The sequence below is a fragment of the Onthophagus taurus genome, chromosome 11 (assembly GCF_036711975.1).
Source record: "Onthophagus taurus isolate NC chromosome 11, IU_Otau_3.0, whole genome shotgun sequence".
Classification (NCBI taxonomy): domain Eukaryota; kingdom Metazoa; phylum Arthropoda; class Insecta; order Coleoptera; family Scarabaeidae; genus Onthophagus; species Onthophagus taurus.
Genome location: NC_091976.1, coordinates 7,032,692 through 7,049,868, shown reverse-complemented (window position 1 = coordinate 7,049,868; position 17,177 = coordinate 7,032,692). Strand labels below are relative to the sequence as shown.

The 17,177-nt window shown below is 29.0% G+C and overlaps 1 protein-coding gene across 7 annotated transcripts in view; it reads left to right on the top strand.

The window, feature by feature from the left end:
* The first annotated feature begins 2,217 nt into the window (after positions 1-2,217).
* The window catches only part of LOC111414489 (uncharacterized), a 37,226-nt gene continuing 22,266 nt past the window's right edge, over positions 2,218-17,177 (top strand). For 6 of the 7 annotated variants that reach the window (XM_071199879.1, XM_071199877.1, XM_071199876.1 and 3 more), the window contains exons 1-2: positions 2,261-2,349; positions 12,663-12,811. In XM_071199879.1, the coding sequence (XP_071055980.1) occupies positions 12,719-12,811 (93 nt within the window). In that variant the 5' untranslated portion in view covers positions 2,261-2,349; positions 12,663-12,718. Of the gene's footprint in view, positions 2,350-12,662; positions 12,812-17,177 lie in introns of all 7 variants that reach the window. The other variant, XM_023045845.2, reaches the window with a different exon arrangement.

Below are 17,177 nucleotides of genomic sequence, written 5' to 3'. Positions count from 1 at the left end.
TTCTTACATGGAAATCAATTTACGATATACACAGATCACAAACCCAGTGTTACATAAATTTTTTCGTCCACAAACAAAACTCCTCGTCAAACCCAGCTAAAACCAGCTTGATGAAGAAATCGAATGGTCTCCACGATCACAAGGACTTTTTCCTTTGGGATCATTTATAGTCAATAGTTTATAAGACTAAACCCATAGATTTAAATGACTTGCGTCAACGAATTATCAACGAGTGCCGAAACATTCCACGAGAATCTTTTCAGAAAGTAAGGCAAGAATTTGAAATCCGGCTTTACTACTGCATGTAGGCCAATAGTGCTCATTTTGAGCAGTTCATGTGAATGTTCTATTTTTAGTTTTGATAATATGTTATTTTCAACGCCTACTTAGATGTTTAAATTCTTATCTTAATGTAAAATTGATCACTTCTCAATGCCATGATCAATTTTTAGCACAAATTTGCGAACATATTTGTGCTCCATACGCTTATTTAGATGTCTTTGATTCAAAACTCTTGCTGTGGCACGTGCACCATAAATGTAGATAACTGCCACCCTTTCAGCAATAAAATACACCATTTTTACGGAAACCAATGTAGGTGAAGCTGACTAAAGGGAACAACTAATGTGACAGTTTGTTAGACAAAACGTCAATGGCTTGCTTTTCTTGTTTCCACGCCAAACTGATTAAAATTAGGTTTGCTTACCGTTCTCCTCAAGTGGCAATGATAAACTTTCTCATAAAATGTATGAGAAAACAGAAAACGTGGCAAGTGACACATCACCATAATCCTTATAAGATAAGCTTTCATTTGAGATACCACGCGATTCCATTTAAAATTTTTGGGTAGGTATTCGTGTGAGTGCTAGGGTAAACGTCAAAAGTGGGAATCATATTTCCTGAAATATAAGTGGACCCGTTTTCAAAAAATCACCCTGTCTTCAGAGATAATTCTTAGATCCATCCATATTTTGAGGGCACCAAAAGAGATATTGCTACCCATAATAGTATACTAATTATAACCTTGAAGAGTGGAAATCCTCCTTCATTTTTGCGTAATAACTTAATAAAGACTTATTACCGTTGATTGAATAAAAACGTTATTCATATTTTCTTTGCGAAATATGCGTCAACGTCGTACTAGCAAAGTCTAGAAAGTAACCTTCATATGACCTTGCAAATTATGTTAACTTAATAAGATGTGGTCATTGCTTTATTTTCCCTTTCGTATGAATCAATTTTAGTTTGGATAATTTTTATATTACATATTGATATGTAGATTACTTATGAGGAAGAGTTCACACACTGATAATCAGATTTAGTTGAGTCATTACTAAGCAAGGTTTCTCAACCTATTCTCAGGCACAATCAAATCAGATTGAGGCATTTTTCATTGATGAAGCACACTTGAATGTGGAATGAGACATTCTCATATTTTGAAGTGATTCAATTCTGGATTAGATTACATTATATAAAACGAATTCATCTGGTCGCAGCATTCCTGGATTGGCAACCAAGTTGAACTGAGATATTGTTGAATTTTAAATTGTGGCCTAAAATTGAAATGATTTTTGATAAAATGGAAATCGTACTGAATATGTGATTACTTTGCAAAATTTTTTAATTGATTAAATTGTTGCAAGAAGTCATTCTAGGAATGAGGATGACATTCGTATCGTTTGCATCAATACCCTTATAACTGCTTATACTTAAGTTTAATTTTGAGTTCTAAATCTGTTATGAATATGATTTCAACATTTTTCTAATTCAACCTAAATATCGAAACATTACAATTTTAAATTGCTTATCAATTAGTGTTGAAAAAATGGTCGATCAGAAACAATTAAATCAAATCAAATTCATAGCCACAAATGATAAAACCATATCTAACATCAACCTGATTAAATAAACAAGATATTTTCTAATCAATTATATTAATGCCAGTTAAATTTTTTTTTCTTAATAAACTATGCTAAGGGGACGATTTCGATTAGTTCTCTAACCGATATCGTTATTGGACATTTTTCTCTTATTGACTAATAGTAATTGGAAAATTGGAATCTGTAACCACGAATGCCACCACGAAACGCGGTCTCGATGTAATAATTATCGTTATGGGGTAATCCCAGAGAAGAGTTCGGCGCCGTGTAGAAAGAAAAATCGAGAGGGCGTCGAAGATGTAGTAGTTTTACTTGTGAAAATTGTCGCCTTGCAGCGCTGGCATCGTCTTTTAAAGAGACCCATGGCGGTAGTAACGCTTACATTCAGTTCGCAACAACCGCACCAGGCAGTGTCTCTTGAGAAGTGAGTGTTGTGCTCGTTTTTGTTTAACTTATTTTATTTTATTAAGTAAGTTTTTTAATATTTAAAAGGGTTCAAAAAAAAGGTTTTTAAGTTATTAATTTTTAAAACAAAAAAAAATGTTTCATTTTTATACTAGATTTTAATTACAAATTCAATTAACTTTGAATTTTGGGTGCTTTTGAAGCTTTCTATTATTGTTTTTTAAATTAATTTTTAACTAAAAATTCAAAAAAGAAAAATCAACTCGTTTATGTACTTTCTTCTTAAACCTGTTTTAAGAGACTAATGCTAAAGGCGCTGTTCCACATTTTGCAGCTCAGCAAAATTTTTCTGCTTTTTTTTTTAACCGTGGGTGAAAGTTTTTTTCGAGTCTTCGCGATTATCCTCACGTTTACCAGTTACCAAACTCGTACGGTTTTAGAAGTGAATCGTTAAAAAGGGGGGAATAACTTTACGAGTATAAGTAGTGAAAGTGGTCGTCTTTCTCCGCGCTTGGTAAACGGTAACGATGACGCCAAGAAGAAGACCCGTTTTGCAAATATAAAAAGTTTAGAGTTATGCAATATTAATATATAACGTATATAAATACTAAATGATTTCAATTGTAGATCAAGAGCGAAACTTTTAATTCCAACTATACAAAAATTTGTTAATTTTAAATTTTAAGCAATAAAACGTTTCCCAGTTCGGTTTAAAATTATTTTCGGTACAAATCAATTTAGAACACAATTTTGCGGTGTTTTACGTAATTCTTCAGCGTTTCACCGCAACTCACGGCCGAATTTTGTGTATTTTACCTTTCAAGGATTTATTTATGATTTATTACCTAGAACATTTTCTTAATATTTCTAACGGACTTGCTAAGAATTCTTACGACAAGAATTTATAATATTTATACCACCTTTTCATTTGTCACCTTATTTAATAAATAACAATTTAAATAAATCATTTTAAAATCAACATGTGATTCTAAAATGGGATAAAGCAGCCGATAATTATTACTTAACGACACACTTTCTATTTTATATTTCGGCTATATTATTGCAAAATATGCTCGGTCTTAATAGCAATAATCTTGTGGAAAATAGTAGACTAATAGAATTAATAAGAAGAAGATAGACGATTTCTTAGTTTCAATAAGATTAATCACTATGTTTTTTTAATCCACTTTTGTTTGTGGAATATGATGAATATTTAAGATATCGTACCTCAAAACCTAATTGTTATATCGTATTAAAATAACAAGAAAATTAACCCTCCACATACGAGGTTCAGGAAAACAGAAAAAATTGAAAAACAATAAAGACCCGCGAGATCGTGTTCTATGTAAAACTTGATAGAAATAGTATCTTATTTCCGGGGTATGTCATACCCCACCTAGTCTGGCATTGAGGTTAATTCACCTCGTATGCGGAGGGTTAAAAGAAATACTTTTACGAGAGATGCATTAATCTCTCGTAAAAGTAGTTGTTGCTATTTGTTTAAATCCCACTTTGCATATTTAATAGTTATGCAGGTTATATGGAAAATAGTGAAATTTCAAAGAATCGTATCTAGAAGACTAACTCCGATATCGTAATGAGATAAAAAGCAGTTTAAAGAGAATTTTATTTAATTTTTGTATCTCATAAATAATTAGTTAATTTTCATAAACATATATTTACAATCATCGAAGTTATTGTGATAAAGATAGAAAGCAAAAGAAACATATCTCATAAACTAATTGAGATATTATGATGAAATGAAAAGCATTTTAAGGGCTATATTTTCAAGTTTGCTAATAATTATTTCTTGGTTTTTATAAACATATGATTTTTTTAATCACATTGTGAATATTGAAAGTTAAATACTTTGAAATTAATTAAAGTTTGTTGTAGTGGTTTCATTTTCTTTCACTTCACCAACCCATTTGCAATATCTTGTTTATCTTATGTCTAATTTGATACTTACTTAAAGCAGCAATCTTCTTTTATGATTCCATGTCTCAATATAAGTTACATTTTCTAATAATTTGTCCTCTGGAACTTACAGTCTCTCTTTCAATTCTCCCTGATATATCTTAAGATATGCCCAAATGAGTTGAAGATCTCTCTGCAAAAGAGACATTTACACTTATCAGGTGTGCTTCTTTGATAAGTTTTATGGATTTTGCTGCATACACCGATTGTAATGTTCGCATAGCCAACGAGGTGGCTCCCACGTTGGAACCGATTTGTGGACGAACACCAAGAATTTCTTGTAGTATGGAGGTCCTCTGAGAACCAGAATTAAAGTGGAGACTAATTGCGGTTGGATTTCGATCGCTTTGTAAATGTTGTGAACGTTTTAAATCACCAATTTGAACATAATTTAAATTTAATAGAATCATATAAAAAAATCACTTACAATTAATCATTGGATTCTAAAAATACCATGACCAGAAGTAAGTCAATAAATGTACAAGCAAAAAACAGGGACAGAAACCATATCTTGACCATTTGCAGAAAAATATCTGTTTCAGAAACAATACCATGGTTATTTGTAGAAAACAATATTGAGCACAGAATCACTATATTCTAACCAGTAGTAAAACATCGTGGATCAAAATAAAATATTATGAACAGATGAAAAAAGTTATTGCCAAATCAAAAACATCGACGAGAAATAAAAGTAAAATATCAGAAATAAAAATCATAAAATGATCATTTGTAGAAGAAAGTACTATGTTCGGACAGAATGGTTTGCGCAGAAGTAAAATATGTTGCACAAATGTCATCTTTTGAACCAATATATTATGGGCAGATGCTAATCATAAGATGTGTTATTAGTAAGGATAAGCAGAGAGAAAATATCAAGAACGCATACATTATCATTCTTTATAACGAGATGCACACAATGTTGTAAAACTGATTAAGCAATGGGACAAGTTAGACAACAATGTAGTGCAACTACAACGTTATTTAGTTTCTGTAATAACAAAAATATTTACAAATGCGAGATCGAATGCTGATTTATCGGTGCTGAAACCAATGATGTATCTAAAGGTTAATGTTTTTAAGATATAACGCATATAGCAGGTTGGAAAAGTAGCGTCTCATCTATTATTATACAAAAAGATCGTAATCTTTCAACTTTGATCAGCATGATGTAAAGTAAAATATCTCTAAGTAGTTGAGATAGTTTGTAACCGAGATGCTACAATCAACACAGCCAAACATATCACTCAGCGAAGATACACTTAATGCTTTAGACAATCGATTTCAAAACCAATGGTATATCTAATACTGCCATAAATCTGTTTTTATGACCTAGTAATATATTCAAAATACAGTGAGTGCCGTTGTTAAGAAATATAGTGCCAAATATTTGTGATATTTCCTTTTAATCAAGAATATATAGAATATTTTAAAATAACCTCACAGCAAGTTTTCGAAGTTATTTCCGAAAGTAGTAATAATAGTAGTAATTCCGTGGCGTACACCATGCTTTTTAAGTTACTCCAACAATAAAAATAAAGAGCATTGAGGAATATCTTTATCTTCCAGGAAACACATTACCCAGATGTCTATCTAGGAAACTAAAAACTTTTACTACAATTTTTTTCATCTTTTATTAGTCATTATTTGTCATCAGGAATAAATTCTCAAGTTTATGCGTATAGGTTGAAAATCACCCCTTATATAACCATTTGTTATTACCAAATAATTTATAAGTCAAAAAGAACTTTTGATAGGCATATGCAATTACTGAGAAAATATTACAAAGCTCTTGAAACATTTTCAATTTTAAACAGATTACATAACTAAACAAATTTCATTTAATTCTCTTTCTAATATATGTGGGTAACTGTTCCCCATTATGGAATTGAGTTCACATCGTTCATGATGTCTAAACCGTTTAAAGCCATATATTGTCGTATGTAGTACACCTGAAAACTATGGAGCATATTCAATAGAACGACAACTAAAATATTTTTTTTATTTTTTATTTATCTATGAGTTATAATGTCATTAACATCTCAACTCCCAAATGTCTCTCATTCTAATCCATACTAGTCTTAAAGCTCTCAAAGTTCTTCGTCGTAGGAAAAATGAAATCATAATGTTCAATATTTCGGTCTTATTTTTCATAGCAGTAATATCTTTCCTCTTTCTGGTCTCATTCTTCAGCATAACTTCTTTTGTTCAATACTCATTGAATGTCACTTGGCAAATTCACTAGGTTTGTTTTCTTTCAATATCTCTTATAATGGCTTATCATTGCTTTGATTAAATAAGTATATGATTTTCTAAAACAGTGTTCTTTAAAATTTTTATCGTTTAGGTCCTCAGTATCCTTCTGTTATTTATTATTTTGTTTCGTTATCTCTTACTTTTCTTTCAATTTTCGTTTTGTTGTTTTTGTCCAATTCACAATTAATTAATCATATTTAATAATTGCTCATTCTTTGGTATCTCTAAATTTCTACAGTATCATGACTAATCTCTTTTCTTTATGGTGTATGTCTTTGGGGACGCCTTTTGTTATCTTATTTATATTATACCACATCCCTTTTATAATTACCCTGGCTTTCCTTAGCAAAATGAATTTAATTATGATAGATCATTGTCATTATGTCTATTACAAATAATTGTATTGTTTTTATGGACTAGTTATAAATCCAATACCATTTTCTTTAGAGTTCTTTAAGATTATAATGATGCAGTTCTTAAGTACAAATTGCAAAATACCACTCATAGCTTCATGAAAATAAGCCTGAAAAGACTGGTCAAAAAGGAAAAATGATTTAGCTACAACATAGCAAACATTGGCCTATGGCAAGATGAGAATTTATTGGGTTATAAAGGAAACATTTTCAATTTCAAACTTTCGTCTAAAGTAACTCAACCTGCTAAACTTCGTATTTTTTAGCTCCTCTAATAAGTCACCTACTTTCTCATTTTCTCTTAAAGTTAGTAATAAACATACAACTATAAGTTGTATGTTTATTCTATTTTAAGTTCTACTTCTGGAAGACACTCATAATGATCAAATGTGCTTTTTAATCACATAAAATCTAATTTCTAGTGAATCGCCTTGAAACTGCCAACAATTATACAGGAGATTATAAGCTTTTTAATCAAAAAGGCCGTTTTTAAAAAAATCATTTCGTTTTTGAGATATCAATTTTTAAACTCCATCTATTTTTCTGCTTTGTTCGGTTAAATATTATTTTCAACCAATTTAAAAAATCGCAACAAATTGATTATTTAAAATATCCTAATGCAATTTCCAGAAATTATAGATAAAGGAATTAGCTTCTTAATGAAGCAAGCCAATTTTGAAAATATCTTTTAGTTCTTGAGGAAAAAAGTGTTAACCACAACAATGTTTTTCTTCATTGTGTAGGGTAGAAAATTAGTTACGATGTTTTCAAAAATTCGCATAAAATCTCATTTTTAATGAATCGACTTGAAACTGCCAACAATTATAAAAGAAATTATAAGCTTTTTAATGATAAAACCCGTTTTTGGAAAAATTATTTTGTTTTTGAGATATCAATTTTTAAACTCCAACAATTTTTTTTTCTTCAAAAAAATTACAGCACAAAATCAACCCAACCCTAAATATTATTAAATTAATTCTTTTTTAATTTGTTTATTACCCAACTATAAACTTTCTATTTTATTTTTGGGATTTTATTACAACACAATTTTTAATTGAATATTACTTATATACCATTAATTGCCACAATAATGGTTTAAGGCTAAATCATAATAGGATTTTTCTTTAATAAGAATTGTGTAAACATTATTGAAACATATTAAATTGTGTCGCAAGAAAATTAAGGTGATGGAAATTCCATCAAAATCTAATGCAACATTGATTTATTCAATTTTAATTCAAAACACGTTCGCTTTACACTTTTAGACTTAGTCAATAAGCCATCGACCTTGTTACTTTTTTTTTTGACACATTTCTCTCCAAGTTTATTTCTTATATTTATTTTCACCGCTCGAAAAAATAAACAACTTTTTATAACTTTCAACTAAAACTTTTTCTTTTCAAACTTTTACTCTTTAAGTCTCCAGTGAATAAATAACGTTTAACGAACACAATCTTTTAGGAACAATTACAAAATAATTTGTACATTTTTTAAAATGATTCAGCATATTTTGGTATGGAAAATGTCGTGAATAACATTTTTTTATTCAAAATGATGTTTTTAAAAATATTTTCTTAAGTAGATACAATTAGAGGTTGTTAAAACTGTATGAAGAAAGCAAAAATTTGCTTAATTACATTGTGGAAAACAACGAACGCGCGAAATAATTTTTTTAATTGACACCGTGTTAAGAAATTTCCTTTGGCGGTTTCGCAATGAAGGAATTGGCCAAATATATTACTCAATTCTGTTATGAACGCAATGCAAATATTCTTTCCTCCAAATAATGTTCTTAAATGTTATATTAGTCATATTAAGATTTAATAATGACTAACATAAGCTGAACTTGGTAATGATTAAGACTGCAAACATATAGCAATTTAAATTGGAGTGAAAGCGAAAATGTTGGCATAATCTATAGAATTAAGAACACAACCGATTAGTAAATTCATGTATAAATCGAAAAGTAATTGTGGGACACAGAAACCGACGGCTATATTATTATTAGTCCATAATTCATTCATTCACCTGACTTTTTGTTTCGGTGAAATATCGGCCCCAATTTAATTTTTTATCCGTATAAGTGGCACTTTCGGTTTTACTTTCAAAGTTATAAAATTTAACTCGATGTACGGATTGGCAAATTTATCTTGGCCAGTCAGTTGCGGAGAAGAATTGACTTCAAAAATTCATAGATTTAAAAAAATCACCTTCAAAATATTAAATATTAAGTAAATATGCTTTCTATTTCATGATGATATCTCAATTAGTTAAACATGCCAAGTTGGGTTTAAAAAAATCATAACAACGAAGTTTATAGAAATTAAGAAATTATTTATGGTGCATGAAATCTGCATCAAATTTCCTTTAAAATGTTCTTTATTTAATGATGATATCTCCATTCGTTATTGAGATACGATTCTTTAACATTTACATCTCATATCTATAACAATCAAAAATGCAGAGTTGGGTTCAATAAATCATAACAACTATGATTATCGACAGTAAGAAATTATTTATGGCGGATTAAATCTTCATGAAATTTGCTTTAAAATGTTCTTTATTTCATGATAATATCTCTATTCGTTCTTGAGGTACGATTCTTTAACATTTACATCTCATATCTATAACAATCAAAAATGCAGAGTTGGGTTCAATAAATCATAACAACTATGATTATCGACAGTAAGAAATTATTTATGGCGGATTAAATCTTCATGAAATTTGCTTTAAAATGTTCTTTATTTCATGATAATATCTCTATTCGTTCTTGAGGTACGATTCTTTAACATTTACATCTCATATCTATAACAATCAAAAATGCAGAGTTGGGTTCAATAAATCATAACAACTATGATTATCGACAGTAAGAAATTATTTATGGCGGATTAAATCTTCATGAAATTTGCTTTAAAATGTTCTTTATTTCATGATAATATCTCTATTCGTTCTTGAGGTACGATTCTTTAACATTTACATCTCATATCTATAACAATCAAAAATGCAGAGTTGGGTTCAATAAATCATAACAACTATGATTATCGACAGTAAGAAATTATTTATGACGGATTAAATCTTCATGAAATTTGCTTTAAAATGTTCTTTATTTCATGATGATATCTCTATTCGTTCTTGAGGTACGATTCTTTAAAATTTACATTTCATATCTATAACAATCAAAAATGCAGAGTTGGGTTCACTAAATCATAACATCTATGATTATGGACAATAAGAAATTATTTATGACAGATTAAAACTTCATGAAATTTGCTTTAAAATGTTCTTTACATCATGATGCTATCTCCATGCATTATTGAGATACGATTCTTTAAAATTTACATTTCCTATAACAATTAAAAATGCAGAGTTGAGTTTAAAAAGTCATAACAACGATGATTATGGACAATAAGAAATAATTTATGGCGCATTAAATCTTCATGAAATTTGCTTTAAAATGTTCTTTGTTTCATGATGATATCTCCATTCGTTCTTGAGATACGATTCTTTAGGATTTACATTTCATATCTATAATAATTAAAAATGCAGAGTTGAGTCGAAAAAGTCATAACATTTATGATTATGGACAATAAGAAATTATTTATGGAACATTAAATCTTCATGAAATTTGCTTTAAAATGTTCTTTATTTCATGATGATATCTCTATTCGTTCTTGAGGTACGATTCTTTAAAATTTACATTTCATATCTATAACAATCAAAAATGCAGAATTGGGTTCACTAAATCATAACATCTATGATTATGGACAATAAGAAATTATTTATGGCAGATTAAAACTTCATGAAATTTGCTTTAAAGTGTTCTTTACTTCATGATAATATCTCCATTCATTATTGAGATACGATTCTTTAAAATTTACATTTCATATCTATAATAATTAAAAAAGCAGAGTTGAGTTTAAAAAGTTATAACAACGATGATTATCGACAATAAGAAATTATTTATGGCGGATTAAATCTATATAAAATTTGCTCTAAAATGTTCTTTATTTCATGATGATATCTCCATTCGTTCTTGAGATATGATTCTTTAAAATTTACATTCCATTTATAACAATTAAAAATGCATAGTTGAGTTTCAAAAGTCATAACAACGATGATTATGGACAATAAGAAATAATTTATGGTCGATTAAATCTTATGAAATTTGTTCTAAAATGTTCTTTATTTCATAATGATATATCCATTGGTTCTTGAGATACGATTCTTTAAAATTTACATTTCATATCTATAACAATTAAAAATGCAGAGTTGAGTTTAAAAACTCATAACAAGGATGATTATGAAAAATACGAAATTATTTATGGCATATTAAATCTTTATGAAATTTGCTTTAAAATGATCTTTATTTCATAATAATATCTCCATTCGTTACTGAGATACGATTCTTTAATATTTACATTTCATATCTATAACAATTAAAAATACAGAGTTGAGTTTAAAAAGTCATAACAACGATGATTATGGACAATAAGAAATTATTTATGGCGCATCAAATCTTTATGAAATTTACTTTAAAATGTTCTTTATTTCATGATGATATCTCTGATTATCTCCATTCGTTCTTGAGATACGATTTATTAAAACTTATATTTCATATCTATAACAATCAAACATACAGAGTTGGATTTAAAAAGTCATAACAAGGATGTTTATAGAAAATAAGAAATGAGTATTGCTTTATATATTAATCAGATAAAGAACAAATTGAAATAAGACCTGTATTATATTTATTATTGGAAATTATCTAATTAACAGGAAATGTAATAAGTCAAGATAAGTCAACTCTTTATCCTTCCAACTCTATCATTTAACTCTTAAGCAAGATTTATTAAATTCACCTTATAAGTAATACACGCAAATGTCATTAGTAATTATAACTTAGTATACCAATAAATTGACTTTGTAGATTACCATAATTTAACAAGAAGCAAGGTGAAATATCTAAATATTTAATATAAATATCTCAATTTATAACATTTTTGTTAGCTTTTAATTACGCAATTGTGACAACTAGCTTAAAAAATTTATTGGAACATAAACAGTTTTAACAAAGTTTCTCGTTTTCACTTTAAACAATATCTCGTAAAACAATTACATCATATCATTTGTTTTATTTAATAAAAAATCGAATCCAATCAGATAAAAACCACAATTAACCCGCAAAAAGTAATTATTTATTGTAAAGTGAACGTATTTCAAGAATTTTTACCTCTTTCTTTCTATCAAGGTGCGATTTAAATGTCAATAGATCAATAATTGGAGACAATGTTGTGGTTTTTACATATTTCTGAGAATGTTTTAATTAAAGAAAAAATTAATTATAGCGACTCAAATCTTATTTAAATCGTTGAATCATTGTGGTTCATTTCAGTTAATAAATCAAGAATAAATTTTTATAATCTAGATTCCAGTTACTAACAGAAGCCGTTCTATTAATTTGAATATTATGTGAAGGCTAAGATTTCTCTTGGTACCTTATTGACATTTATAAAGCATTCCTAAATTGACCTCTAATTAAACAACATAAATGTTTAGAAAAAATTAAAACCACAATTATCTATAATAATAGTAATGATATATTTAATTTTTTATATTAAACACCTTCACTTTAAACTTTATCGTCGACCTTCAATTTCCGTTATTTAATTTTTATTGCTAACACCCAGCTTTCGAATCTAATCATGTTCCTAATCAATTTTTTCTTTTGTTATAGAAGTGATAGTCGATTCTAGTCAACCACCCTAAACACCATAAATATCACACGGGAAGATGAAGTGTTACGTTAGCTTTCTGTGCATTTTGAGTCTTTTCTTTGCCATCAGTCATGCGGCGCCCGCAATATCAGCAGCCATAGGAAGTCAGGTCAGTTTAATCAAATGTGATGGTACACATTTATTTTCATCGCGTGCAATTTTTTTTCACGCACCGATTAACAAAATAGAACACTAACATTAACTTAAAAGCTCATTCACGTACTAACGCGCTTCTAACCTTTTAACCAAAACACCAGCTTTACTTACATAACCAGTACATCATTTTTCAATTTTATTATAATGATTAATAATAATGAGTCTTGTAAAGTATATGTTCTAAATCTATTTATGTTAACTAATAATTTCATAGTGAGTGAGAGTAAAAAATTATTACCACTATAATCGTAAAGATTTGATTATTTTATTGATTTACAATAAAATCGGTTAACGTAACCGCATCCACAACTATATTAGTAAGAATTTCCCAATTCAGTATCATGATCAATTAAAGCATTTCGCAACTGTGCCTTACACTCTGCAAGACTTTCATTTCACATGAATGACTTTCGGTTTTTAAATGCGTCTTTACCCGATACTAATGACGTTATTTTGCATCACGTGAGCTCCATGTTGATTCAGCAACTTGTAATCTTTATCAATATTATCTTCCTTCTCAGTTTCATAGCATCTCGCCTCAAAGAACATACAAACAAGCAAATATCGCCAAAAAATGCGCCACGATTGATTAATAAGAAACTTGTATTTGAAATAATTTTGTTTAAAAGCACAAATGGCGAGGTTATTGGCTATATTGCAAACATTTGGCACACCCTGTATATGCGATACCTTATACAAGTTGTGCTAAGCAGAGTGATCCTATATATCCATAATGCTTATTAATCTTATATCAATCCCTGTGTGAGTACAATAGGTAACCCGAGCAAGATCCTAGTATTGACCTAAGCTGACGTGTTTTTAATGTTTGATGACATTTGAATACAATAAGATTAACGGGTTGTCTATTCATCAATTGGAGCCTGCGTTTAGGTTTTTGGGCGGAAAATATAGTATCAAGAGCTTGTGTTTTGCGGTTTCCAAAGTGAAGAAGGCTTCTCTGAAGACTTTCTAGGAAGTGAAAATTATTAGATCGTACCTTCTAAATCGCTTCTCCTAAAATTAAGAAGCACTGGGCGATTATCTGATCCGTCTAGCTAAAAATATCCTTCACCTCAATAAGACCATACTTGAAGCCATTATCACGCACTTATTTGGAGGTTCATTTTTCTCTAAACGCCAGGATTTTATAAGTACTAAATTTTGTAATAATTGCACTATGAGTCTCAAGTCTTAAGCAAGTTTCCATTACGTGGCTTCATCTTAATTTGGTTACATCAGGTTCTAACAATTTTGTCATAGACAGAAATGAAGTAAATAGTAATGAGTAACCATTAATGAGTTGAGGCACCTATCCAACAACCGATGAATCAAAAGAATGAAACGATTTACAAAAGGTGTTAAATATCTGCTTTATATCTGCTCTGTATGTATTTTCTGGAGGAATTGTGTTGGCATATCCACTCCCGTATATTATGAATTTTAATAGGAGATAAACTTGTAAGATACCTGTAATTTTTTTATTATACAGTGTGCGGCAAAACGATAAAATAGATTCATTAATGCCCTTATAAATTTTATTTTGCAAAAATGGCGAAACAAGTCTATTTTGGTTTTCAAAACACACAGTTTGAGTTTATATTCACTTCCCGATAGCCATTTGTTTTAAAGTTGTTGTTGACTCCATAACTTTAAAACAAATGACTATCGGGAAGTAAATATGGGCTCAAAATGTGTGTTTTAAAAAGCCGTTTTTGCAAAATAATGTTTATAAGCGTTTTATTGAATTTATTCCATAATTTTACCGCACACTGTATATTAAAAATTCTATCGCTATGTAGAAACAATAACATAGTAAATCGTCATGAACACAGATTATTCACATTAATCAAAAAAATCATAAATCATAATAAAGCTTTAGCCAAGCTTTACAACTTTAAAAGAATACTTTACAGTATTAAAAATCTATCAGTACATAGAAACAATAATCGATAGAGGAAAATATTGTGAATAAAAATTGTTCAAATTAATTCAACAAAGCATAATTCATAACAAAGTTTTGCTCTAGCTATCATTATTTTCCAAGAATAAAGCGAAAATGATCGCAATGATGATGAAAGTGATAAAATGGACTTTATACAGGTGTTTCTGTAAGTCGTGGCATAATTTTAATCACAAGTACTAGAGTTAAAATGATGACGATTCGTGTAAAAATTTTTGGTCTAAACCCATAAATGGCTGAGATATATATGATTTGTCTTAGAAAGATAAAATTTAGCAAACAGTGCTATGTTATCATGAGAAATCGATTAAGATCACTTTTGAAAATATGCAAACACGGGATTAATACTTTACATGGTGTTCACAAAGGTTATTTTCTTAAAACTTTTTTATTATGTCGTAAACCATTAAATTTTCCAACTGATTCTAAAAGTTTATTTCATTCTAAAATTATTTTTATTCTTAAAATTTTTTAATTAGACGCATAGTATTCGAGTTATTCACAAAAAGATTTAAGTTTATTTAAGAGAAATCTACCAAATTATTACTCAAAGTAGCATGAAATCTGGATTTTTTTCATTGTAATTATTCTTCAGCATTTTTCAAATAAATGGTTAGTACAGTTTGGCAACACAATGTTACAAATGGCAACACTGTACTTGCAACGGATGATCAGCAATTTTTACATTTGTACTCTCGACATATGGATGGATACAATTGCTGTTCATGTAGGATATGCCAAGACGTACTTTTGGATATTCTGAAACGTCTAAACTGTTGCTATCAACAGTACTAGCAGTACTATGATCTGCCACAAAATCCAAAATGTTTTCTGCTAGTTGGGGTGTACGAATTGATCTCAGATTGCCGTTACTTACATATTTCTGTCTTAAATTTCCTGTCTCATGTAAATGTCTTTCGATATTTAGTAACGTTTTTCTATCAGGTTGTCTTTACTTACAATTTGTTTCTATAGGCACCTACAATTAATGAAAACATTCCAAAATCGAAGTTGTATCTTTTTGCAAATAAAAAATATCAAAATAAATCAAATCTTATCAAATCTTTCTGGAAGTATAAGAGTTTATAACATAATAAAACAGTTTTAAGGAAATAACTTTTGTGAACACCTGTATAGCATTGATCCAGTGGTTCAATATTTCCAATAGTCGCAATGTTGAAATCTTAAACGATTTCTTGTGATAACATTGCACTGTTGTTTAACAGCAAATATTTATGAAAATATGTGAAAATTTCTTAACTTTGATAGCCTATATCTTAGTCATTTATGGGTTTAGATCAAAAATGTTTACACGTATCGTCATCATTTTCATTCTAGTATTTGTAATTAAAGTTATGCCACTACTTACAGAAACACCCTTATATTAAAAAATTTAAAATTACTCTAAAGGAATACAGGATAGGGGAAAATGTTGTGCATAAAAATTGTTCATATCAATCCAAGAAAGGAGAATTCATAACAACATTTTAGTGTTGCTATCACCATTTTCTAGGATTAATGTAAAATAATCACTAAAATGGCAAAATGGATATTTTATATTAAAAAATCTAAAACTACTCCAATGCAATACAGGACAGAGAAAAATCTTGTACACAAAAGTTGTTTACATTAGTCCAAACAAGCATAGCTTATAACAAAGTTTTGGTCTAGTTATCACCATTTAATGCAAAAATCATCAAAATGTGAAAATGGATGTCTTTCATAAAAGAATAACTACATAGAAACAATAATCGATAGAGGAAAATATTGTGGACAAAAAATGTTCTTATTAATCCAAAAAAGCATAATTCATAACAAAGTATTGGTCTAGCATCACCATTTTCTAGGAATAAAGACAAAAATCACCAAAATGTCAAAGTAGATGTCTTACATATAATCTATAACTACATAGCAACAATAACCTATACTAATTGTTAAATTGTCCATATTGATCCAAGAAAGTACTATTCATAACAAAGTTTTGGTCTAACTGTCATCATTTTCTAGGGATAATGCGAAAATCTTCAAAATGTTAAAATGAATGTCTTACATAAAAAAATTTATAATTACATAGAAACAATTACCGATAGAAGACAATATTATGGACAAAAATTGTACTTACTAATACAAGAAAGGATAATTCATAACAAAGTGTTAGTGTAGCTATCACCATTTTCTAGGAATAAAGCGAAAATCGCCAAAATGTCAAAGTGGATGGCTTACATAAAATCTATATCTACATAGCAACAATAACCGATATTAATTATTAAATTGTTCATATTGATCCAAGAAAGCATTACTCATAACAAAGTTTTGGTCTAGCTGTCATCATTTTCTAGGGATAATGCGAAAATCTTCA